The 24,089-nt window shown below is 42.2% G+C and overlaps 1 protein-coding gene across 3 annotated transcripts; it reads right to left on the bottom strand.

Annotated features, from left to right (window-relative positions):
• Positions 1-6,425: 6,425 nt before the first annotated feature.
• On the bottom strand, positions 6,426-11,799 carry LOC106675092 (interferon regulatory factor 6). 3 transcript variants are annotated; one of them, XM_024802575.2, is made up of 8 exons: positions 11,510-11,792; positions 10,995-11,173; positions 10,137-10,332; positions 9,949-10,047; positions 9,596-9,856; positions 8,716-9,108; positions 8,388-8,506; positions 6,426-8,140 (listed from the first exon to the last, which is right to left on the bottom strand). In XM_024802575.2, exons 2-8 carry the CDS (start codon positions 11,166-11,168, stop codon positions 7,910-7,912), a joined length of 1,473 nt encoding a protein of 490 aa, XP_024658343.1. In that variant the 5' UTR covers positions 11,169-11,173; positions 11,510-11,792; the 3' UTR covers positions 6,426-7,909. The 3 variants fall into 3 exon arrangements, with proteins under 3 accessions (XP_024658343.1, XP_024658344.1, XP_024658345.1); XM_024802576.2 differs by lacking the exon at positions 11,510-11,792 and adding an exon at positions 11,371-11,395; XM_024802577.2 differs by lacking the exon at positions 9,949-10,047 and having other exon boundaries at positions 11,510-11,799.
• Positions 11,800-24,089: the final 12,290 nt, after the last annotated feature.

Genomic DNA, 24,089 nt, shown 5'->3' with positions numbered 1-24,089 from the left:
TTCCTGTGAACACTTTGCGCAGTAATAATGAAAATGAAAGCTACAGTGTGGGCCTACGATGCTGCCATGCACCGAAACTGCTTCGTTGCACACATTCTTTGATTCAGTAAATTTTAAGATCTCATCAGTGCTTTCATTTCCACTTCCAGCCAGTTTACACCACATCATAATGGAATGCAAAAAATATTTGTGTTTTTTAGGTCTTCATTTCCTTTTACTTCAGTGCCTGTAAGCCGTCTGTCTTTTCATGATTCATAGCTAAAGTTGCAGTGGAAGCAAGTGGAAAAAAGGAAGAAGCTCAGTTAAATAAAATACAGCAATTTGTGGTAATTGGTAACTAAGACACCACACAAGAGAGGAGCGGGGGACGACACATGGTCACAGAGACAGACACAAAAAGTTCACCCAGCCAAGCAGGACCTGAACCACTCCAGTGCTGTGCCCCTAATGCCCACCCGGTGCTCCAAACAAGAGAGTAAAATGGCACAATCCACTGTATCAAACGCAGCCGTCAAATCTAAAAGCACATGAACAACAGTTCCCAGCGTCAGTAGCTAAAAATATGTCATTAAAAACTTTTAAAAGGGCTGATTCAGTGCTATGTGAGGGTTTAAAACCAGATTGGAAAACGTCTAAATCATTTTCCAGGAATGTCATTAATTAGCTGTGAGCTATCTTTTCAAGAATTCTGGAAAGAAAAGGTAGTTTGGAGATAGGCTTGTAATTTGAAAAAATTGCAGGATCAAGAGCAGGTTTTTTAATCAGGGGTTTGACTAGAGCATGTTTAAAATCTTTAGGGCATCAAACTAACATCAGACTGTGTTTTACCAGCTCAAGAACCAAAGGTCCAACTGCTGGTAACACCTCTTTTAAGAGTCGAGGAGGGACATCGTTTGGAGACCCTGCAGGCTTAAAACGACCAAAAATCTCCTTTAAAGAGAAGACAGTCACGGGCTCAAACCTGTCAAAGACAGCAGCGCAGGAAGTAGAGACTGAGGGGTCATGAAGGAGAGATTTGAGACCTGTGGAGGAGACTTTCACAATAAAAAAGTGTATAATATTTTCACAGGCTGCAGGCGAGGGCTGGAACCAGTCAGTATGTGGTAAGAGTACTATGAGGTCTTTAAGGTAAGAGCTCTATATGTTGGGTGACAGGGATCTAAGTTATTGTGTTAGTTGTACCTCTCTAGATCGTAGCTGTTGTTGGATATCTATTAAAACCTTTCTTTAAATTTAACATTTGAAAGAGAGAACCTTGAAGATGAGCACCGAGGCATCAATCAGTTCATCTGTTTCAGCAGCTAAATCTTAACACAAAAACACCAGAAAACATATCAAATAGTGAAAGGAATCAGCAACAACAAAACACAGCTAAGTGTTGGACTCTATTATCATATACAGTCTCCTGTTTTTAGAAGCACAAAATGATGTGGACAACCTGAAGTAGTTTTAAATGTAAGGTCTGTGGGACAGTTTGAAGTGTAGAACCCATGGACATTACCAAGTGCTGTGTTTCCTTCACTGAGATGCTCCGTTAGGCCTTTTACTGCAGCTACCTTCAGCTGCTGCATTCAGTTTTGAATCTAATAAATAAAAAGCACGCTCTTTGGGGATGGAATCAGATAGCCGACTTGGCCACTGAAGAATATCCCATTTCTTTGCCCTGAGAAACTATTTCTTTTTTTCCTTTTGTGTCATCATTCACTCACACTGTGAAATACTGTGTGCACAGTTTTGCGGCATTTGGCTGAATTTGAGCAGAGAGTATAACCCTGTATACTTCACAATCCACCCTGCTACGTCTATCAGCAGTCACATGATTAATAAACGCTAATGACCTTGCTCCACTGGTTCCATTTAAGAGTGTACATGACTGCTGATTTGGCCACTCCTTTTTCTGTTTCTCGGACTGGTTTATTTTGATTGTTCAGCCTAATGATGGCTTTCTTTACTTACATGGACATGTCTTTGGACCACATGTTTAGAATTCCAGTTAACAATAGCAAATGAAAGTTCAAGACCTGAAATCAACTCCAGATCTTTTATCTGATTAGTTAGTTTGAAATAACAAGTAAGCAGGCTTTACTTGACCTTGAAACAGTTTATCACTTAATTGTCCAAGTACTTCTGAGAACGATGTATCTCCAATAGTTAACTCAGAAATTTAAACCCACTGAATTAAAGCTGAAAGTCGGCACTCCAATTAGATATTGATTATCTGGTCTAAAATCCACTGTGGTGGTGCACAGAAAAATGTATCATTGTCCAAAAAATTAATGTATCTAACTGTGTCTGTTGCTGGATGACATGAAAATAAAATGTAAATTTTAAACCACATCATGTACTTAGTTATTGTAATGCTCAGACAAACTGAAGGCCTAAACTTTATCTCAACACTATTGTCAGAAAATCAGAATATTTTTATCAAGAATTTTATGTTTACTCATTATAATTTCTCCATTTTTAAGCTTACTGGAGTGAGTTTACTATAATGCACTTTAGACCAATCAAGTACATTATTAATATACTGATAACAGTGTATATTAATAACAACGAGTAACTGCAGCTTTGAATTGACTATATGAGCATCACAAATTAAATCCTTCTAAAATGTTATGAAATACAAAGTAAAAAGTATAAAGTGTTTTATAAAACTGAATATCAGTGTAAAGGAAACATACTTCTACAAATTATTACTCTGCTACCAGCTGTAATCAACCCCAAATACCCACAGGTTGTTAAACTGTGATGCAGAGTAGATAAAATGCTGTTACAGGTTACTTTAAGGGGTTAGCTCATCTGTTTAAGACTTTTGACCCCTTTTAGCCAAAATCAAATTTATGAGTATCCTGCTTCCACGTTTCTCATCCTTCACTATCCTTAAGAAAGTCACACCAAGGAATGAAGGTTTTCCTTCAGTAATATCAAAGATTTATTTAAGATTAAAAACATGCATTTATCACACAAATGTAATGTTCCAATGTGAGCTAATAGCTAACTGAACAATTATCCAGAGGGTTGAATATAACTCTTGTGATTTGTTTTGTTCAAGCACCTTGCATACATTAATGGAGAGAAAGAGTTGATTACTTTTACAACACGTTATAGCGCAATCATATCTTTGCTTGAAGTTTTTCTAATGTTTTCCAATATTACGTCCTGTGAGGCTGTGGGAGTGTGTGGGTGGGGTGTTTGCCCGCTCTCCCCGCCTCCTCCTCTCTTGCCACTCCTACCCCCTCTGGCTCTCTCACTCTCCTCTCCCCAGGACACAGCTGCTTCTGATTAGCCTCGTTTGCCACCTGACTCCAGTCAGCAATCACCTCTGAGGCTATTTAAACTGGGGATGAGCTGTGAGCAGGGTGGTTTTTTCCCTCTGTGGCTCTACATGTTTTTGTGCTAGGTTTTGGACAGACAGCCTCCTTCTGACTAGTGAGTAGATGGGCTTGTGGGCCCTGAGAGTGTCTCCCCGTTGTGAGGAGTAGGGTGGGAAGTGCCTCCCTTTTTTGTTTAGTAGTCTTCTTGCCTTTTGTTGCTGTGAGTGTTTCCTTTGTTTCTTTGGCATTGTTGGTAAAATGGCGTTGCCGGCTCTTTAAGTTAATGTCGTTTGTAATACACCTGTACCATTTGTAATAAAGCTATATTAATACAGAACAACTCTGTCTGTTTTCCTTTTCATTCTGATTCCGGACTCATTTGTTACTGGTCCCCTCACTCACATGCCTAGACCCCTTCGGGGGGAACGTAACAATGTGGGGGCTCGTCCGGGATATGAATGGAAGGAACAGCAATTGAGTTTTAGTGGGTTGTTTGCCGGTGGCCTGGTTAGTTGTATTGTATCTGCTGCACTCTCTCCAGTTAGCAAAAGGGGAGTGTCTAGCTGAGCGTAAGCTCCTCCTTCAGGCACTCATCTTTTATTTTTCCTTTATTATTTTCGGAGTAATCCCGGGTGGGGATTAGTTCCCTGTTGGGGGTAGGCTTGTCGGTGCTTTGTGCACTTGATGCTTAGCCTTTAAAGTTGCCTCGAGCCTGGTACACTCCAGAAGCTAACTAGGCTAAGATTTTAGTAGGCAGGTCTGGGGAGAGGGTCGGCGGTATTTTTATTTATTGGTTAACCTGTGGCCACACATTTCCCGCCTGTTTTTCATTTGTGTATTGGAGGTGGTGCTTCTTTGTTGTTATTGTTAGCCTCAGGTAGTTTTTGTTTTAGAGTTAATGGCTACCTTTGATATTGCCGTGTTTAAGGAAAACCCCTCGCTTGTCCAACTGGACGCCTGTAGGAAGAGGGATTTGCATGAGGTGGCAACATTTTATAGCATTTCTGTCTCCACAGCTCTGCGTAAGGCTGAGCTGAAAGCTGCTCTTGTGTCTGGCTTGGTGGAGAAAGGGATAGTGGCCTTGCCAGTGTCTGCCAGTCCACTTGAGCATGGTGCAGCGTCTCAGCCTGTTCCGCAGGTGCCAGCTCAAGCTGTAGGTCCATTGGTGTCGACACCTGTTGCTCAGGGGCTGCCTGAGGACAAACCCATGACATTGCCTCGCTTCGAACCTCTCTCCATTGAATCAAGTGTAGGCTCGAAGCAGGATGCTAAGCTCCGTGTACGCCTGGCTCGTCTCCAGTTGGAAAAGGAGGATCATGAGAGGGAGTTCCAGCTAAAGAAGGAGTTGGAGCTTAGGCGTTTAGACGCAGAGCTTGCTAGAGCCAGGGAGGTCGAATTAAAAAAGGTGGAGGTGGAGGCAGAGACAGCTGTTAAGTTGCGACAGCTGGAACTCCGGCAGGCTTCCCTTCCTCCGACTGCCTCCATTCGTCAGGCAGACACACAGTTTGACGTAGGGAAAAACAGTCGTCTGGTTCCGATGTTCCGTGACACTGAGGTCGACAGCTGCTTCGAGTCGTTTGAACGAATAGCCACGGCCTTGCACTGGCCACGGGATTCGTGGGCCATTTTGCTCCAATGTAAGCTGGCAGGTAAGGCTCAAGAAGTTTGTTCCTCGTTGTCGGCTGAGGACAGCTTGGACTATGACAAGCTGAAAAGTGCTATCCTGCTGGCTTATGAGCTGGTCCCAGAAGCCTATAGGCAGCGTTTCCGGGGGTTGAAAAGGGGACAGGGTCAGTCTTATCTTGATTTCGCCAGGGAAAAAGGTTCTTTTCGATCGGTGGTGTGCGGCCTGCAAAGCCACTGACCTGGCTTCGATCCGGGAACTAATGCTCATAGAGGAATTTAAGAACTGCATTGCTGAGCGCATCGCAGTATATATTAATGAACAGAAGGTTTCCTCGCTACAGCAGGCTGCGACGCTGGCTGATGAGTTTGCGCTCGTCCATAAAACCAGTGTCAGTAGGTATGACCGGCGCGATGCCCCAGTGAAGGCTAGCGAGGTGCCAGTTGCACAGCACCCAAAGAGTGAGGTACTTGTGTTTCGTCCCAAGGCAGACCGAAAGTGTTTTTTCTGTTTTAAGTCTGGCCACCTGATCGCAGATTGTTTCCGTTTATAAGCTTCACAATCAGTCTCGACTTCACGTAAACCAAAAGGGGTCGGGCTGATTAAAACCATGCCTCCTGTCAGTAGGCCCCCCTCCCCTGAGACCCCGGATGAGTGTTTTAAGCGCTTCATTTTTAAGGGGACAGTTTCGCTTTCTGGTAAGACCAAGGATAAGCGTGAAGTGACCATTCTGCGTGATACTGGTGGCTCACAGTCCCTCATACTAGCTAGTGTGCTTGAATTTAATGAGAAGTCTGACTGTGACTCTAGCATCATTGTAAGAGGTGTTGGGATGAGTTTTGTGCCTGCTCCCCTCCATCGTATTTGGGTACAGAGTGAGCTGGTGAGTGGTTTCTTCTCAGTGGGTGTGCGGCCTTCTTTCCCGATTAATGGGGTGGATTTTATAATGGGAAATGATATCGCGGGTGGGAAAGTTTATCCTACCCCTGAGGTGACCAACAATCCTGTTATAGAGCCTGTGTTAGATGCCCTCAGCCTGCAGCACCCGGATGTGTTCCCGGTGAGCGTTCTGACTCGTTCACGTGCCCAGCAACAAGGTGGGGGGGGTTGATTTGTCAGAATCAGTGATCGGCTCTATTCTAGAGAAGGATGTGATGCCCTGTACTGATGAGGGAGATAATGGAGCCTTAGAGGCAGCTCAAAGTGTGGTTGAGCCAGCTCCTGAGTCTGGAGCTCCTTTTCTGCTCACCCGGGAAGCACTTGTGAAGGCTCAGAAAGAAGACCCTTCATTAGTTAAGTGTTTTACTGCTGCAGCTCAGGATAAGGGTGGTGAGGGGAGCAAGAAGCAGACATTTTTCGTTTGGGAAGGTTTATTGATGCGCAAGTGGACCCCAAGGCCTGGAGAAGACTGGAGCGCAGTGCGGCAGATGGTGGTTCCGACAAGTCTGCGGTGGCATGTGCTACAGTTAGCACATGATCATGCATGGTCAGTGTTAGGGAGTTTTTGTTTTATTTGCTTATGCTTCAAAAGTTATGTTATACATATTTCACCAGACAGTTTTCTGTTTTGACAGGAAGCTGACCCTGTGACACTGACAAGAGACCAGCACAGAAATACATATCCGCAGAAGTTGACTTGCATTATATTATTCTTAGAAATTGACCTGCAACACACATACTCTGTGACACACACCAGGACCTGCGGGACAGGAAATGTGATTATATTTGCATATTGACGATGTAACCTATAAAAATAAACGAATACTGCAGTTCGGTGTGATTTGCTCTGAGCTTTTCACCCGTGCAGCACGTTAACCTACACAAGTGTCTCATTGTTGTTTATTCACCTGACTGTTTGTTAACTGTAAATCTCTGACAGTCAGGTCATTTGGGTGTCACTAAAACATATGACCGTATACTGCAGCATTTCTGTTGAGTGTTAATTTAACACTCAGGTGTGGACCCATATAGACACTCTCTAGTGTTTATTTAACACTGGAGATTTTGCTGTGTATGGGCCAGCTGACCACGAAACTCATACATATAAAAAGAAAACAAAGTTTGGTTTTTTTTCCACACCGATCTCAAGTAGCTGGGCACCACTGAACTGTAGTCATGCATGAACTGTAGAAAAATCTATTAATCCAAACTTTAATTCACATTTATCTATTTTTCCAAAATCTATAAATCTCGTGCTAAACACGTAGCTTCAAAATATTTAAACTGAAAACGATAAAAAGCATTCTGCCCCTCATGAATAGCAGGCTCTAGGACCCTTTCAGGATAAATAAGGCACAGCGTGATATCTGTAACTCATTAACTGTGTTAAATGTTGCCTTGCAACAAGCAGGACTTTGGCCAGTGAAACCACAGCATCAGTCTGTGGTTTCTGCAGATATTGAGTAATGCAGGCTTCAAGGCACAACTTTTATATAGAGAAAAGCACAAACACGGCACATTTATACTAGAGAGAATTTGAAAAGGGTATAAATCCTACAGCATTGAGTACACTTCTGAATATGATTGTAAGCAGTTCCCTGCTTACAGTAGGTAACCGTCAGATGAAGTGTAGATAAACACCGATGAGACACAACATTAAAACCACTGACAGCTGATGTGAATGACATCATTGCTACAATGCAACAGTCTGCTGGGAATCATTCAGCCCGTTCATCTTACTTTGACGTGTACCTCCCCCCTAAAGGTTGTTCTATACACAATACTACATTGGCAATGACTCGGTGGAAAGTGCTTAAAAACCACTCGAGTAACTTTAATTAAAGAGCCCATGGAGTTGACACAGGACACAAAGAACGCAGTTCCAACATCCCAGGACACACCCAGACATCGCCTGTACATTTCCCAACGAGCAAGAGCTGTTTACGCAGCACAGAGACCTACACTGTACATAAGGCATGTGGTTTTAATGTTGTGGCTGATCGGTGATTATTAGTTCACAGGTTTACGCGTTTCACTGAGTCTGCAGTGCTGGGGGGATGTTCAGGGCTGAGCCAGGTGGCAACGCCCAGTTTTCCGGGCTCTGGTGGGTCTGTAGCAGGCAGTAAAGCTGCTTTAGGTGGGTCACAATGTTATCCTTGATGTCTGGGATGGAAATCTGGAGGCGGATGCTGCCGCTGTCAAGTGATCGCGTGTTGTCACTAGAAAACATCTCGCTTATCATTCGGGCCACCACTGGAATGACCTGCAGGGTGAAAGAGGGCCGTTAAGTGTTGGGAAAAGACACTTCGCAATCTTCTTTGTTTAAAAATTTCAAGATAGAACACTTATCATCTTTGGTTTCTTAAGATTCTTTAAACTTTTGGCTGTCATTTTGTAGGACTTAGTGACATTTTATAGGCAAAAAGACTCAAAAATTATTTCTGTGTGATGCGATGACACGACTCCATCGTCCTTTGATGACCATTAAATTATGTTACACATTTCTTTACCTGGACCATGATAAGTTTCCTCTCCTTGGGTCTTCCATCTGGCCACTCCTCCCCGAAACACAGATTGATCTCATAGTCAGGAGTGATTGGTGCCTGACCACGCTGTTGAGCTATCACACCTGCACAGCAAACAAAAATATATATATTTATAAAAAAAAAAAATGCTTTTCCACAGGTGCTCAAACTCATTTTACATTGCAGGCCACACCTGCCCACCTTGATCTTAAGGCATGGGCCAAACCGCTGAAACTCCCATTTTTGTTAGTGTAAAGATGCTTAACTACACATTGTATCTCATTTATTAAAAAGAAGTGACATTAATACATACCAGCGAGAAAAGACTCAAGACAGAACAGTTTGACCTTCCTCTGCCGCTCTATGAGATTCGGAGCAGCTGGATTTGGAGCGCAGGGGCCAGACCAGTACACCTTGCACTGACAGAGACGGACTGCGTAGATATCGTGGCCGCTGACCTCCAGGATCAGACCTCTGTCCATCACGTCCAGAAGGCGGTTAGTGAAGACCCTCTGCTTGTCATTGGTGATGTGCTCCGTGGTCGGAAAGCGTAGCTGTTCCAGGTTCACTGGGCCGAACAGCTCTTCCTGATTGACCATGGGCCCGAGGTCTCCGTAGAACAGCCTGCAGCCTAGCGGGTTGCTGACTGTCGCTGTAGGACACATCTCCTTCCCTCTGTAAAGAAACTGCACCTCCAGGTCTGTCACTGGGTCAGAGATGAAGGTGGAAGCGTGTTAAAAAGGAAAATGCAATAAAACTATATTTTAGGTAAAAACAGAAAAAGAACTAAGCTTAATTTTTGAAAAAGGAGAGGTCACAGGGAAGCAGAAACTTCAATTTTACGACCATGGTGCACATACTGGACACATATTCTCAATTAATTAATAAAAAGTTCTGGTTATTTAAAAACAACAACAGGAATAGTGACATCTTCAAGCTTAAAGCAGAGGAGTTGAAACTATCTTTTTATAAAACCAGCAAGTATTGCTGTCTAGAGAAGAGGTTTTCTGATGTTATATTTTCCTAATTTAAACCAATCAAATGTCATGAAGTTCAACTGCACTTGGGGAGCTACAGCAGGTATCCCCTACACCTCAGCCTGCCACAACAAAAAGCTCAAATTATTATTTTAAGTTGAAGTCTGCCAAGCAAGCAGGTGCAAGACTCGTGTCTTAGCAACAGTTCACACTCACTTGGAAGGGAACTGATCCACATTTCGGGAGAGGCAAACAAGCCGTCGGGCAGGGGAGGGGGCTGCAAAGACGGATCGGGCAGAGTAACTGGGGGCATGTCGTGTGTCGTTTGCTGCATCTCCACATCCACGGGCTCCTCTTTAGGCCAGGGTTTAACAGGCTCCTCTTTGGGCCAGACCTCGTTTGATGGGGGACAGCTGGGAGGCTGCATGGATGACTCAGAACCCATCGGAGACCACATAATGAGAGGAGAGGGGGTGCCTACATGAAGAAAATAATTAATTTACTGTTAATAAGCAATCAAACTGGACATCGCAGAAACAGGTGTAATGTTTTTAGACAAAGCCATTCACCATTAGATGGGTATGGAGGCAGAGACTCTGGAGTATCTGGAATATCTTCCTCAAGACCATCATCATCCCCGGGTGTCCAGGGGCCAGCATCTGAAGAGCCTGCGGAGTGAGGGAGGTGGCAAATACTGCAAAATTAAAGATGAACGAAGAAAGACGAGAGCGAGCCGCATTAAAGAGCTCTCATTTACCGTGGTTGCTGAGGGGCTGAGGGATGTCACAGACATCATATATCTTCCAAGGATTCATGGGGATCTCTTTGGTGCCGTCATAGACGAGGTTGAATTCTCTGCTTTTGTTCAGGGCACATCGAAGCTGAGCTTTCCACTTTGCAGGATCAGGTTCGTCAACTCCCTCCTGGAACTTTCCGGTCTCCACAGCCCATGCCTGGGGGAATATTTAGACCAAATGAAGGGATCAGTATCACACAGTTATTTTAATTTCTATTTATGCACAGTATGCACTCACAAAAAATAAATAAAACCAGTGTTCTTTATTTACTGAGTGATGCTGGGTCAGCATGTTTGTCAGGAAACAGCTGTATAATGTATTCACAGCTATGTCAGAATGAAAAGACTCAAGCCCAGAGGCTCAATTTTTCACGAGGTACACACACCTCGTCACAACAAAGTTTATGCTGATCAAATTCTGTTTTCTTTTCTTTAAAAAAAAAAGTTTACTTATTTATTTTTTTTAAGAAAAGAAAACAACCTCATGAGCCACAACCTTTTCCCTTTATGCCTCTCCTGTTTAATTTGGTAGGTTTACAGAAGAACAATAAAATAAAACACCTACATAAAGTTTCATTCAACATGACCCAGAGAAACAAAATAGAACTGGGCTGCAAAGCCAGACGTTTTATTAAAAGTCCTACTTATTATTATTATTATTATTAGAGGGTATTTTTTAAAAGGATATTAACCAGGAATGAATTAGCATAACCCCTGCTTAAACCTCCTCACTGTCTCTGCAGAAGTACAAGTTCTGATCATGTATAAGGAATAAAGTCACACACACAGGCAGACACCCCTCTTTTAGTGAATCTTTACCTTAAAGATGGTGTCCTCATCCTCGTGCTGGGGTGTGTGCCGTGTGGCGTGTTTCCATGGGATCCTGAAGCGCATGTTCTCACGGTCAAGCCACGTCAATCCCGGGTAGCGCCCGCTTTCCACCTGCGCGACCAGCCAGGGCTTCAGGCGGACACGCCGAGGGGTGACTGCCATCCTCACTGCCGAGAAAACCCAAGTGAAATCAGTCCACCCTCAGAAGTCTTAATAACCCCCCCCACATCCCCCCATGATCTTTAGTGCACCCCACGGCAAACTACGCTGCAGCACTTATCAGGGGGAAACAAACATTTTAGAGCTGCTGGACTTCAGCTCTGGCAGACGGAGCGACCTTTCAGTTGTTTGCCAGATTACTTACAGACTAGGCCTCGTATGACGATTTTGCACGGTGTGTTTAAATAATATGTGAAGTGCAGTATCTGTGTGTCAGTCCAATCCAGTCCAAAAATCAAACACCCGACGCAAGCAAACACGAAAACAAAAGACGACACACATACCTGTGGGCAAAGCAGGAAGTTGGAGATCTCGTCGGCCTGTTAACCAGCAGCTGGAAATAACAGCGCTTCGGTGGGTCCAAACTCCCCACCAATCTCCCCTCGAAGCGAACTCACCGATTACCGGTTCGACGAAAGGCGACTAATAACAACGACAGGCGGAGAGCTGGAGCTCAGAATGGCTGATGTTCGTCACTCCTTTGGTCCTTTCCTTTCCACACCGAAACTCAGGTAGGAGTGTGACGTCACACTGGCGGCACACCTTTTCTGAGCAGCTGGGTGATCGTTTTTCACCAAGCATGTGGACGGGGCACTTTATTTTTCCACGAATATCTCAGCTTATCTCGACGAGAACGACATTTTTTATTTTTGTCCTTTAGGAATTTATTTGATCAGATTCGTAATTTGGATACTCTACATTCCTTTTGATATTTATTTATAATATATCAATAAATAAATAGAACGAGATACACCGTGCTTTTTGGGACAATTAATATTAAGAGCTTTTTTGGCGGGGGGTAAAGCTGGCCTTTTTGAGAACACTTAAACTAATTGTGTCCTGTCAGCTTTACATGCTTATTTTTTATACTCACACACTTGCTTTGTTTAGCTAAGAAAAGCGCGACCGGTGTGACATGACTCAGCTGGCAGGAAAAGGAGGCGTTTCGACGAAAAAAACAAAACAAAACAATGCACACAATGAGTTTGCTCCAGACAAGTGGACGGTTGATGATGATCCTATCACCATTAGGAGCCAAAAACAGGCCGACAATATCAAACCACTCCCTGAAACTGCTCATGGACTGCAGAAAGCGTGTCACTTGGCCCGCTATTGTGATTTTTCCCGGTGTTGGCACAGCATACATCATGTGCTTGTTGCTTCCTGTGTGATGCTAATTGTGGGTGTTTTTTTTTCTTTTTTTCTTTTGCTTGGGGCGATAGGGTCAGTTTACTGCCAACTGCCTGCAGTATCACCACGATCTGTCTGATCCAGTGCGGTTAACAGATGTTTCCAGTTTCTCCCAACATAAATGTGACCCCAGGGGCTGCAAAGGGTTTAATAGACGATTTCATAGATACAATAGTGGGAGGCACTCCAAGAACTGAGATACAAGCAAAAGTCATGCGCAATCACTCATTTCTTTATATGTAGAAGTGGAAATTGGGAATAGATGCAGCAATGTGTTCTAAATTGTACCTTTAGCTACTTAGTTACTAGCAGCCTGCTGCAAAAACACATAATTTGTTCCAATTTCTTTAGTTGAATCTATAAAAAATGCCAACAATAAAAAAACAACAACAACTATCTACATCAGATGAACAGTACCTGAAAGTCATGTCCACAAGAAATAAGTTAAAAAAAAAAAAAAAGACATGACACAGGACCTGAGGGATGAATTTGACTCTTCAGTTGATCCGTCTCCTGTTCACTGAAATCCAAATTACACAAGAACTGGAATTCAGTGAAAGTCAGTGGCAACAGCTGTTATGATGTGAGGAATCCAAATTTGAAATTCTTGGTTCAAATCATGTTGAGTGTGGGTATGGTGTTAGGAGAGAGGTACAACAGTTCTGAAGACTAGTTAAAAATTACAAAACAGCTTGCGTAAGAGAGGGTGTTCATATGAAAATCATCCTGCCAAATACTGACTTCCAAGCTTCAGAGAACTGTCCAAATTCATTTTTGCCTTAGATACTGTTTTTCCAATGTATGTTTGCACGTTTCAATGAAATGCTGCATTTTTCTGCATGTCGGATAATAGATTTAACAAAAACACTGGCCGGAGTATGTGTGAGTAAAATGCAATGGAAATATATTAAATAAAATGTTTATTCATTCACATAAATAATCATTAAGGACATCCTGCTTGGTATAAACTGAATGTACCAATCAAGTATTTCATTCTACCGGATTCCATTAAAATGAAAATTTAAAAACTGTTCAAAATTACATGGAAAAGTTGCATGTAATTACTGCAAATTAGATAAAGTCAGCATTTTGGATTCACATGATGAATCAGAATCAGAATCAGAAAGGGTTTTATTGCCAAATGTTGAGCAGGTTTACAACATTAGGAAATTGCTGCGGTGCTTCAGTGCAAACATACTGTCATAAATTGCGCTTAAATAGACATGAAAAAATAAAAGTAAGAATAAGAATTAAAAGTGCTACGTAGAAAGATATATACATGAGTGCAGGTGGTGATCAGTGCCAAAACATGGAATGATGCAGTGAACACAGCGTAGGGTCATGTGTTAGTGGTGGGAACAGTCATACGGTTATCCTTCATGTGTCCAACAGCAGAGGGGAAGAAACTGTTCTTATCGCGAGAGGTTTTGGTGCGAATGGACCGGAGCCTCCTGCCTGAGGGGAGCAGGTCAAACAGACTGTATCCAGGGTGAGAAGGGTCAGCTGAGATCCGAGCTGCATGCAGCAGTGTCCTGGAGGTGTACAGGTCCTGCAGAGATGGGAGTCTACAGCCAATCACCTTCTCAGCAGAGCGCACAACACGCTGCAGTCTCTGTTTGTCCCTGATGGTGGCTCCAGCGTACCACACGGTGATGGAGGAGGTGAGGATGGACTCGATGATTGCGGTGTAGAATTGCATCATTGTCCGTGTTGGCAGGTTGAATTTCTTCAGGAAGTACATCCTCTGCTGAGCTTTCTTGATGACGGAGGTGATGGTGGGCTCCCACTTCAGGTCCTGAGTGATGGTGGTACCCAGGAAGCGGAATGAGTCCACAGAGGTGATGGGGGTGTCAGTCAGGATGATGGGGGGGAGTGGGGCTGTGTGCTTCCTGAAGTCCACAATAATCTCCACTGTCTTCTGGGCATTCAGCACCAGGTTGTTGTGGCTGCACCAAGACACCAGACGTTCAACCTCCCTCCTGTAGGCAGACTCATCCCCGTCCGAGATGAGCCCAATAACGGTGGTGTCATCTGCAAACTTGATTAGCTTGACAGACTGGTGGGTGGAGGTGCAGCAGTTAGTATACAGGGAGAAGAGCAGAGGAGAAAGAACACAGCCCTGAGGGGAGCCGGTGCTGATGGTCCGAGAGTCCGAGACATTCTTTCCCAGCCTCACATGCTGCTTCCTGTCCGTCAGGAAGTCAGTGATCCACCGGCAGATGGGATCAGGCACATTCATCTGGGAAAGCTTGTCTCGGAGATGGTCTGGAAGGATGGTGTTGAAGGCAGAGCTGAAGTCCACAAACAGGATCCTGGCGTAGGTTCCTGGGGAGTCCAGATGCTGCAGGATGAAGTGTAGGGCCATGTTGATGGCGTCATCTACAGACCTGTTGGCTCTGTATGCAAACTGCAGGGGGTCCAGGAGGGGGGCCGTGAGGGTCTTGAGATGGGAGAGAACTAGGCGCTCAAATGACTTCATGGCCACAGATGTCAGAGCCACGGGCCTGTAGTCGTTTAGTCCAGTGATCCTAGGTTTCTTGGGGACAGGGATTATGGTAGAGGACTTGAAGCAGGCAGGCACATGACATGCCTGCAGTGAGGAGTTGAAAATGCCAGAAAACACTGGGGCCAGCTCGTTTGCACAGTGTCTGAGGGTGGCAGGAGACACACCGTCTGGGCCGGGAGCTTTTCGAGCATTCAGCCTCTTAAACTGCTTCCTCACATCTGCTTCATGAATATGAAGAGTTGTGGTGGGAGGAGGTGGTGTGAAATCCTCTTTTGTGTGGGGTGAGGAGGGGGGTGTTGTAGGTGAACAGTTTGAAGGTGGTGATGGCTCTGTGGAGGGGGGAGAGGTGGGGGAATTAGTGTCCAAAGTGCCTCTATTGTTGGGGCCGTTGGAGGTGTGAAGGCTGCCTGATGGCTCGTCAAAACGGCAGTAGAAGTCGTTAAGGGTGTTGGCCAAGAGCAAGTCGTCAGTGGAGTGGGGGGTTTTAGGCTTGTAGTTTGTGATATTCCTAAAACCTTTCCGCACAGAGGCCGAGTCATTCTCTGAGATCTGCTGCTGCATCTTCTCAGAGTGCTGATGTTTAGCAATGTCCACTTCTTTAGTGAACCTGTACTTGGCCTCTCTGTAGCAGTCCCTGTCTCCGCTTCTGAACGCCTTTCTCTTTTCCAGCCACAGCTTTTTGAGTTTAGGAGTAAACCAGGGTTTGTCATTGTTATAACTCACCCTGGTGCGTGATGGCACAATGCTGTCCTCACAGAAGTGGATATAGGAGGTGACAGTGTCCGTAAACTCGTCCAAGCTGTTAGAAGCAGCCTTCATTGTGTCCCAGTCTGTAGACTCCAAACACGTGCGAAGCTCCTCCACAGCCTCGTTGCTCCACAGTTTTTTTGTCCTCACGACAGGTTTGGAGAGCTTCAGCCTCTGTCTGTACGCGGGGATTAGGTGGCTCATGACGTGGTCAGAAAGTCCGAGTGAAGCGCGGGACACCGCGCGATAGGCCCCGCTGATCGTGCTGTAGCAGTGGTCTAATGTCCTCTCCTCTCTGGTCGGGCATTTAATATACTGCTTATATTTCGGAAGCTCATGGCTCAGATTGGCTTTGTTAAAGTCCCCAAGAGCAATGATGAGAGAGTCCGGGAATGTCCGCTCCATGTGGAGTATCTGCTCCACGAGTGCGCACTGAGCTGCCTGCGCATCCGCGTCTGGCGGGATGTAAACAGCGGCCAGGATGAATGAAGCAAACTCCCGCGGAGAATAAAACGGTTTGCAGTGAATAAAAAGATATTCCAGAGAGGAAGAGCAGTGCTGAGCAATCACTGTCACATCTGTGCACCAGCCACTATTAATGTAGAAGCAGACACCTCCACCTTTGGTCTTACCAGAGAGAGAGGCCTGCTATAACTGACAAACTGTAAGTTAACGTCTACTTAAATATTGTTACCTGCCCAACCTTCTGTCCACCTATTAAGACCAAACTATGATCTCTTTTACATCTAATATCAAAACAGTTTCTTTAGTTTCACTAACATTTAGCATTAGGTTGTGGCTCTCACACCATTGCACCATCCCTTCTACCTCTGATGTGTCAAACAATACTGCCAAGTTTGTAATGCATAATAAACACTGGATAGAAGTCATAAAGGAATTGGCAGACAGTGAATCTGAAGACTGAAATGGTGTCCCACTAAAGCAAGCCTCTACGGCTTAAAACAGTGGTATCAGTAGATAGCTTATACACACAAAAATTCACTTTCAGATCATTTGTTCTGATTTTTCTTGGATTCTTGAACAATGTGTCTCATGTCCAAACACTCTCTCATATAAATAAATAAATAAATAAATAATTTTTTAAAAAGTCTGAACTAAAATCTAAGAGTGGACAGTAATATGAAGCACTTTGAGCATTCTGCAGACCTTCGTCAAGGCAGCTCACTGCCTGGGCAGTATTTACTTTTGTATTTTTTATATTTGAAAATATTACTTTTAACTGTTGACTTATGATAAGTGGAAGAGGATTGATGGATGATGGATAGCACACATGTAGCATTCAATTCATTCTTTAGTAAAATTCATTTAAACGTTTGTAACAAAAATATCATGTGAAAAAAGATTTTGATCACAAGTTTATTTTGGTTTTTTTCAAATACAATACTTTACTTTTCTTATTGTAAACAGTTATAACCAGGGACGTGCAGAGAGGTTTAAAGGGGCGGGTGCTCAAAGTTAAAAAGGGGCACATTGAACCAGGCTGAATAACAACAACACACATTCATCAAGAATCTAATATGGGAAGGGCAGGGCTGTGTTGATCTGAGACTGTAGACATTAAAAAGTCCACAGGAGAGATGGTAGCTGATTAAACAAGTGTCATGAGATAATAACAAAATGCAAAGATTGGTGACAGCGCTTGGAACCATAAGGCAACGAAAAACTGTGACATAAACTCGGCTCTGCCTGTGAATCACTCTTTGCTTCTCTTCTTCCTTCCTTCCCATCATTTCATATATCACTCTCCACTTGCTGTCTATCTGAGAACAAGGCACAACTTGCTATTGCAATAAACTATAATCTAATTATCCACACCTAACAACTCTTGCACTTAATCTATAATAAAATGATGACAGAAAAATGTTATAACACTGCCTTTAGTAGCCTCATACAGCTCCTACTGTTTCCTCCTCATGTCCTTACCAGCCATGTCTGCACAATGTTATATCATGAGTAATATTTTTTTAAATCCAGCTAAATAAAACACACACATGCACACACAGTGACATTTTAGACCTTCTTCAGAATACTGTATATACTATGGGCATCCTTACATTATTATTTATTACTAGAGCTACAATAATAAAGCAATGAGGAGGGGGAAGTAATAAATATGAAATAATGTATTTATGATGATTCCATTTGTTTCACTATCCACTCTGTGCAGGGCAAAGCTTATTGCATTTTTAAACTGTAGAGATACAATAAATTTTACTGCTGTAAAATCCAACTTTTTTCTTATTTAAAATATAAATCTAATATAATCTGCTTCTTAATGTATGTTCTTTAAAATACAGCGTGTTTTTTAATATATTATAATTATAATAATTATTATGTGGACATGCATATTAGATCGTTTTTTAGTGAAATATAATCCCTCCAGAAAGGCAGGAAATGCCCAGAAACTTACTTTAAAACTAAATATGTTTCTAAATACTTCTAAATAACTAAATATGTTCCCTAAAACGGTGACAGAGCTACAGACCCATGACAGCCTTACACAGGTAGCCAGCAGCTGTGACCAGCACTACTTGTGGAGTTAATAAAAGGACAGGTAATGTTTGTCGCGCTGTTGCACACACAGCACGCTCGTTTGTTTCAGTTAGTCAGTTGCAACAAGACAGCTTACCAACGTGTACGTAATAAGCTAATACTCCTGTGTGCTACACACTACAGTGTACGCTGTACACCTACTTACTGGTTTTGTCGCATCAGTCTGTGTCTCTGAGTTAACTTGTGTTTCTCCTACAGCTCCGGACCGCAAAAAATGCGCGTGCTCTTTGTGAGCTCGTTCCCGGCTTGTAACCAGCGCGTTCTGCCGTCGAGGGCGATCATTGGTTAAATGTGATCATGTGACTGATGCAAGCCAGATCCTTTTATTTAGCAAAACTGTGATTAATAGTTAAATATTATTGTTGAGGGGCACAGACAGGACTCCGCACGCACACACACATAAAATAAATAAATAAATAAAAAAAAAATAAAAAAATTTAAAAGTTGCCTCAACAAAAGGGCACTTTGGGCACTCATCAGGAAAGGGGCGGGTGCTCAAGCCCCTCTAGCCCCCCCCTCTGCACGTCCCTGGTTATAACCTGTTACTGTAATCGAAATAACAAGCCACAATAAAGTAATGTGATATTTAGTATCCCAATATTTGATTGTCTGTATGTTGCCAATGCAAACAATGGCAAAAAGCAATGAATTAATTCTATGTCCCTTTATTAGCACTTTGCCCTTCAGATCAATCTATTGACCTTGAAGGAGAGGTCAAAGGTTAAATATGACAGGAGATTTTAAATCTTTCAACATGTTAACACTACACACCACACTTATAAGTCTTTGGGTACACTTTGGCTTGCATACACCTCAGTGTTAATTGTTTACATGACTCCACTCTCCTACAAGGTTTTATCAGAATTCATTCACAACTCTTCAAGCTCTAAAGTTCACAGACAAAATTATGGCACGCACTCACAAACGGTTGCAAAAACATAACCTGCTTGGCTCAGTTAATAACAATCTAGTGGTAAAATAGTGCAGCTAGAAATCGGTTTCTCTGTGTACTCTTTTTGCTTCATGAAGATATCACCACAACCTGGGATGCAGTCGCTGCAGTTGTGACATTTTGTTTCATTTCACACATCGGTCATGTTGTCTTCTTCTGACTTCCTGGAATTACGGTGAATAAATATGACACAGGAGATCCGGGTTAACAAGTGACTCAAACTGACTGCTTCATTGTTACATTTGTCAACCAGCAGGTGTCAGCTTAGTGTCAGTTATCGCTGCTTTATATAATTCTCCCTCTGTAGGCATTATTGAGCTTTTTGGTTGTTATTGATAGGTATTGATAAATATTATTTATCAAAAAGGGTGTGGATTTATGCAACTCTTTATGATTACTCAAAGCTAATGCATTCCTCCTTCTTTTCCTTTTTTCTTCAATATGTCTGTGCTAAAAAAAAACAAGCAAAATTATTGTAACATCAAAGCTGAAAAATTTAATCATGGTTCACAAATCGCTCATAAATAATCGGAACAAATAAGCAAAATATCCAGAAGTTGTTGAGATAGTTCAGTTTGGAAGAGTCGATGTTGTAATTCCTACTCGAATGGTTGAAAGAGTGAAAAACTTCATATAATTTTATGTTGATAAAACAGCAGCATAAACTATAAATCAGGACTGAGTACGCGTGGATAATCTTCTTCCTCGGGTTGTAGTCCTGTCACTGTCCCACAGGTGAAATCAGCTGGCCTGAAGTCCCTCAGCCAACACAGTGAGTCTTCTGCTGCTACTGTTTTTATGCAGATGTTGATAAGAACTACATTCAAGAAGCACTGAGAATATTTCCCTATAATAACACATGTCCTTTCTCCAGTCTTATCTCTGTGATCTCTCAACTTACCCATTTAGGGGAGACCGGGGACAGTTGTAACATTTTTGACATTTCTGTCTGTAAATTGGAGCTCGTTGAAGGTAGTGGATTCAAAATGTAATGCAAAGTATTTACATGTCTCTGCTATTAAATAGTGCAGCTATTTTCTCTGCAGCACAATTACCCATTGCATGGTATGGTCTCAAACACGAAGAGTGAAATGTTACAATTAACCCCATAGTCTGGGTTAGTTGTAACATATCCTGGGGTAAAATGTAACACAATGAAATAAGGGTACTAACAAAACATTAACATGTAATCTTTGTTTATTCAACACATGAATGCACTTAGAGCCATTTATGTAGCTATGTGTGTGTGTGACAGAATGCAGAAATCTAGCTTTTGAACATATTCCAACCCCCCAAAAAAGACAAATTATGGAATTTTCTGCAACTGAATATTTCATTAATTTTGGTTGGTCTTCCTTGAGTTTGGCCTCATTGGCTCAGTGGGCATTATAACCTACAACTCTTGCACCAATTTTAAACATAACAATGAAGCTGAAAAAATTTAGTTGTTCACCAGCATCGCAATTCCATTACTTTTTATCATACCTTGGTGTGGTTTGCAGAGTGCTTCAGAAAGATGAGGAAATCTGTTTCTTGCACCCATCCTGACTTATTTCCACTATCAATACTTCCTACTGGTCCATCTCTGACACAGTGGTCTGCATAATGTATGTGTTGGAACACAAACAGTGGAGGAATTGTGTTGTCAATGGCATTAACCACATATACAAATGCGACCAGTGAACCTCTCTCTGCTGATGTCGTTGCCCCAACTTGTTTAATATAAGTTAAAGTAATACTGTGGTAAGTTGTAACATCTGCATTATTGTTACAACTAACCCAGACTGTTGCTGTTACAACTGACCCAGACTCCTATAGCCATGAACTAGCTAACATTACAGCCAATGGCTAAAACATTAGCACTAAAGACCTACACAGAATATATCCCCATAGACATACAAATAACATAATTTAAGTTTGATGAGTTTAACTGCAAAGCAGATAATGCTATTAGAAATTGAAATAAAGTAGAAAAACTTACTTTTTGGCATACAAATTACTTTTTTTCATGTTAAACTGTCTGTGTTTGACAAAATGTGCTGATTTTTCACATGTGATAGCAGAACTGAATTGGGCATGCACAGGATGAGTCACATCATTTGAAACTTAGCCCTGATTGGAGAAATTGGAAGTGTTACAACTGACCCACGTTACAACTATCCCCGGTCTCCCGTACTGCGCTACTATCCAAAATAATACCACATGTAACAGTGATACGCTGAATTAAAGGTGGTACACTGTGTTCTAAGCTCTCACTTAGCAGCAGGTATGCATATAGTTTTGGTTTCATTAGACTACTGCTTCTGTCACCAGAGAAGGTTTCTTTAACAAGGAGAATGATACACTAATAATCAAATTAGCCACAAGAAGCACCAACTTTCTTTGACATACCTCATTACACTGAAACAGGTTTTGAAAAATTTCGAAGGACTGCAGAGTAGACAAAGTGAGCTTTCATGAATTAAAAGAAACTCATACATAAATACACAAAAGTCACTATTCTCAAACAATAGAATGAAAGGACAGTAACAAATGGAGATAGAGGTATATATATAACAGCCTCCTGACGACACACAGTGGTGAACAACAAAGATTTGAACTAAAACTCAGCATCAGGATTCACACCAACAGTGCCTTCATTCGTCGGGAGAAGCCGCAGATCTTCCTGTGAACACTTTTCGCAGTAATAATGAAAATGAAAGCTACAGTGTGGGTCTACGATGCTGCCATGCACCGAAACTGCTTCGTTGCACACATTCTTTGATTCAGTAAATTTTAAGATCTCATCAGTGCTTTCATTTCCACTTCCAGCCAGTTTACACCACATCATAATGGAATGCAAAAAATATTTGTGTTTTTTAGGTCTTCATTTCCTTTTACTTCAGTGCCTGTAAGCCGTCTGTCTTTTCATGGTTCATAGCTAAAGTTGCAGTGGAAGCAAGTGGAAAAAAGGAAGAAGCTCAGTTAAATAAAAAACAGCAACACTTCCATTGCTTATTTGTGATAATTGGTAACTAAGTGAATGACGCTCATGCTATGGGTAACTCTTTCTGTTACTGCCGTCTCATCTTGGGCAGTAAGTCCAGTACTGTCAAGCAGGTAAACCATTAAAAGCGCATTCACACCACACATTCCTCACATTTCAATGAAAATCATGGCCACGATCACCTTCCATCAACTACAGAGGAACTGGATGGACCAGCTTGTCTCCATGACGACCTGGTGCTACAGACAGACTTTTTTTCTTTTTCTTTTTTTAAAGGACCGACTGGTTTTCTGGACAGCAATAAAATAAAAACAATCAATTAAAGCATTGTGCCAAAACTGCGCTTACATAACTACATTCTATATTTTAATGTGTATATTCCTCATCCTGTCATTTATACAAAATATACTTAAGTTAAATCTGGCCCTACACTATGTGAAAGCTACCTTATTATCCTTTATTTATCCAGGTGAAAAGTCTCATTGAGATTTAAATCTCATTTCATATCTTATGTTTACCAAAAAAAAGCAACTCAAGCATGCCTCAGAGAAAAAAAGCAACTTATGTTTGTGCAACAGTTACATTAAGCAGAGTTACTTACTTAACGCATACGTTGCCAGAGCTTAGTGTGCAAAATGAAGTGAGTTCTGTGAAATCTTAAGTTAAATTCAGTTAATATGCCTGAGTTTATTTCATGTAAAAGTACATCAGCGCTGGAAAAGTGATTCACAGAGGCCTACGTTGTATATTTTAAAATCCAATCCAATCCAACTTTATTTATAAAGCACTTTAAAATGCCCAGCACAGGACAAAGTGCGGTACAGTAAATAAATTAAGAACAATAGAATAAAACAAAACAGTAGAAAATAAAATAAAATACACAAAAATTAAAACAGCCCTATATTTAAAAACAAGATAAAACAGCATAGAATAAACTAAAACAACCAAAATGAAAATAAACTAAAACCAACATCTCACAAAGTGTCAAAGGCCAGGGTGAAGAGATGGGTTTTCAGGAGTGATTTAAAAAACAGGCCTGTCTAATCTCTAAAGGCAGATCGTTCCACAGTTTGGGAGCTGCTACAGCAAAAGCACGATCTCCTCTAAGTTTAGTCTCAGTCCTGGGTACATTCAGCTGATCAGCTGACCTGAGAGAGCAGGTGGGCGTTTAAGGCGCAGCTCAGAGAGATAAGATGGGGCTAGGCCATGGAGGGCTTTAAAAGCCAATAAGAGAATTTTAAAATGAACCCTAAAAGGAGTGGACAGCCAGTGAAGCTGAAATAGGGGAAATGTTCTCAAACCTTTGAGTGCCAGTTAAAAGATGAGCTGCAGCATTTTGCATCTCTGTAAATGAGTAATGTATGAAGTACTGACCCCTATATAAAGTGCATTACAGTAATCCAGATCAGGTGCTAACAAAGGCGTGGATAACTGTCTCAAAGTGCTGCTGTGAAAGAACTGGCTTTATTTTAACCAGCTGCCTAAGATGAAAGAAGCTTTAATCCAACTGTCAAGCTTCAGTTCAGAGTCCACTTTGACTCCCAGGTTTGTGACAGATGGCTTATTATACTGGGCCAAGGTATCTAAAAACACATTGGGGGTCTCAGTGGGGCTACCAAAAACCATCACCTCAGTCTTTTTGTCATTAAATTTTTAAAGGTTAAGAGACATCCAACCCTAATGTCATCAAGACACTGAAGTAATGGCTGTATGGAATATGTGCCTTTTTTCTTTAGAGGGACATAGATCTGACAGTCATCAGCATAGAGATGAAATGCAATGCCATGTTTTCTCAGTATAGAACCAAGAGGGACCAGATACAAAGAAAAGAGGAGGGGCTCTAGAACTGAGCCCTGTGGGACACCACACAAGAGAGGAGCGGAGGACGACACATGGTCACAGAGACAG

Source organism: Maylandia zebra, linkage group LG5, assembly GCF_041146795.1.
Source record: "Maylandia zebra isolate NMK-2024a linkage group LG5, Mzebra_GT3a, whole genome shotgun sequence".
NCBI lineage: Eukaryota > Metazoa > Chordata > Actinopteri > Cichliformes > Cichlidae > Maylandia > Maylandia zebra.
This window is presented reverse-complemented; position numbering and strand designations above follow the sequence as displayed.

Bases quoted from the DNA above. Each gene is read 5' to 3' on its own strand.
- LOC106675092 (XM_024802575.2), bottom strand. From the start codon at position 11,168: ATGGCAGTCACCCCTCGGCGTGTCCGCCTGAAGCCCTGGCTGGTCGCG. The intron at 10,333-10,994 runs GTAAAGATTCAC...ATATTCCCCCAG, and splicing joins ATGAGGACACCATCTTTAAG to GCATGGGCTGTGGAGACCGG. The intron at 8,507-8,715 runs GTATGTATTAAT...TTTGCTGTGCAG, and splicing joins TCTTGAGTCTTTTCTCGCTG to GTGTGATAGCTCAACAGCGT.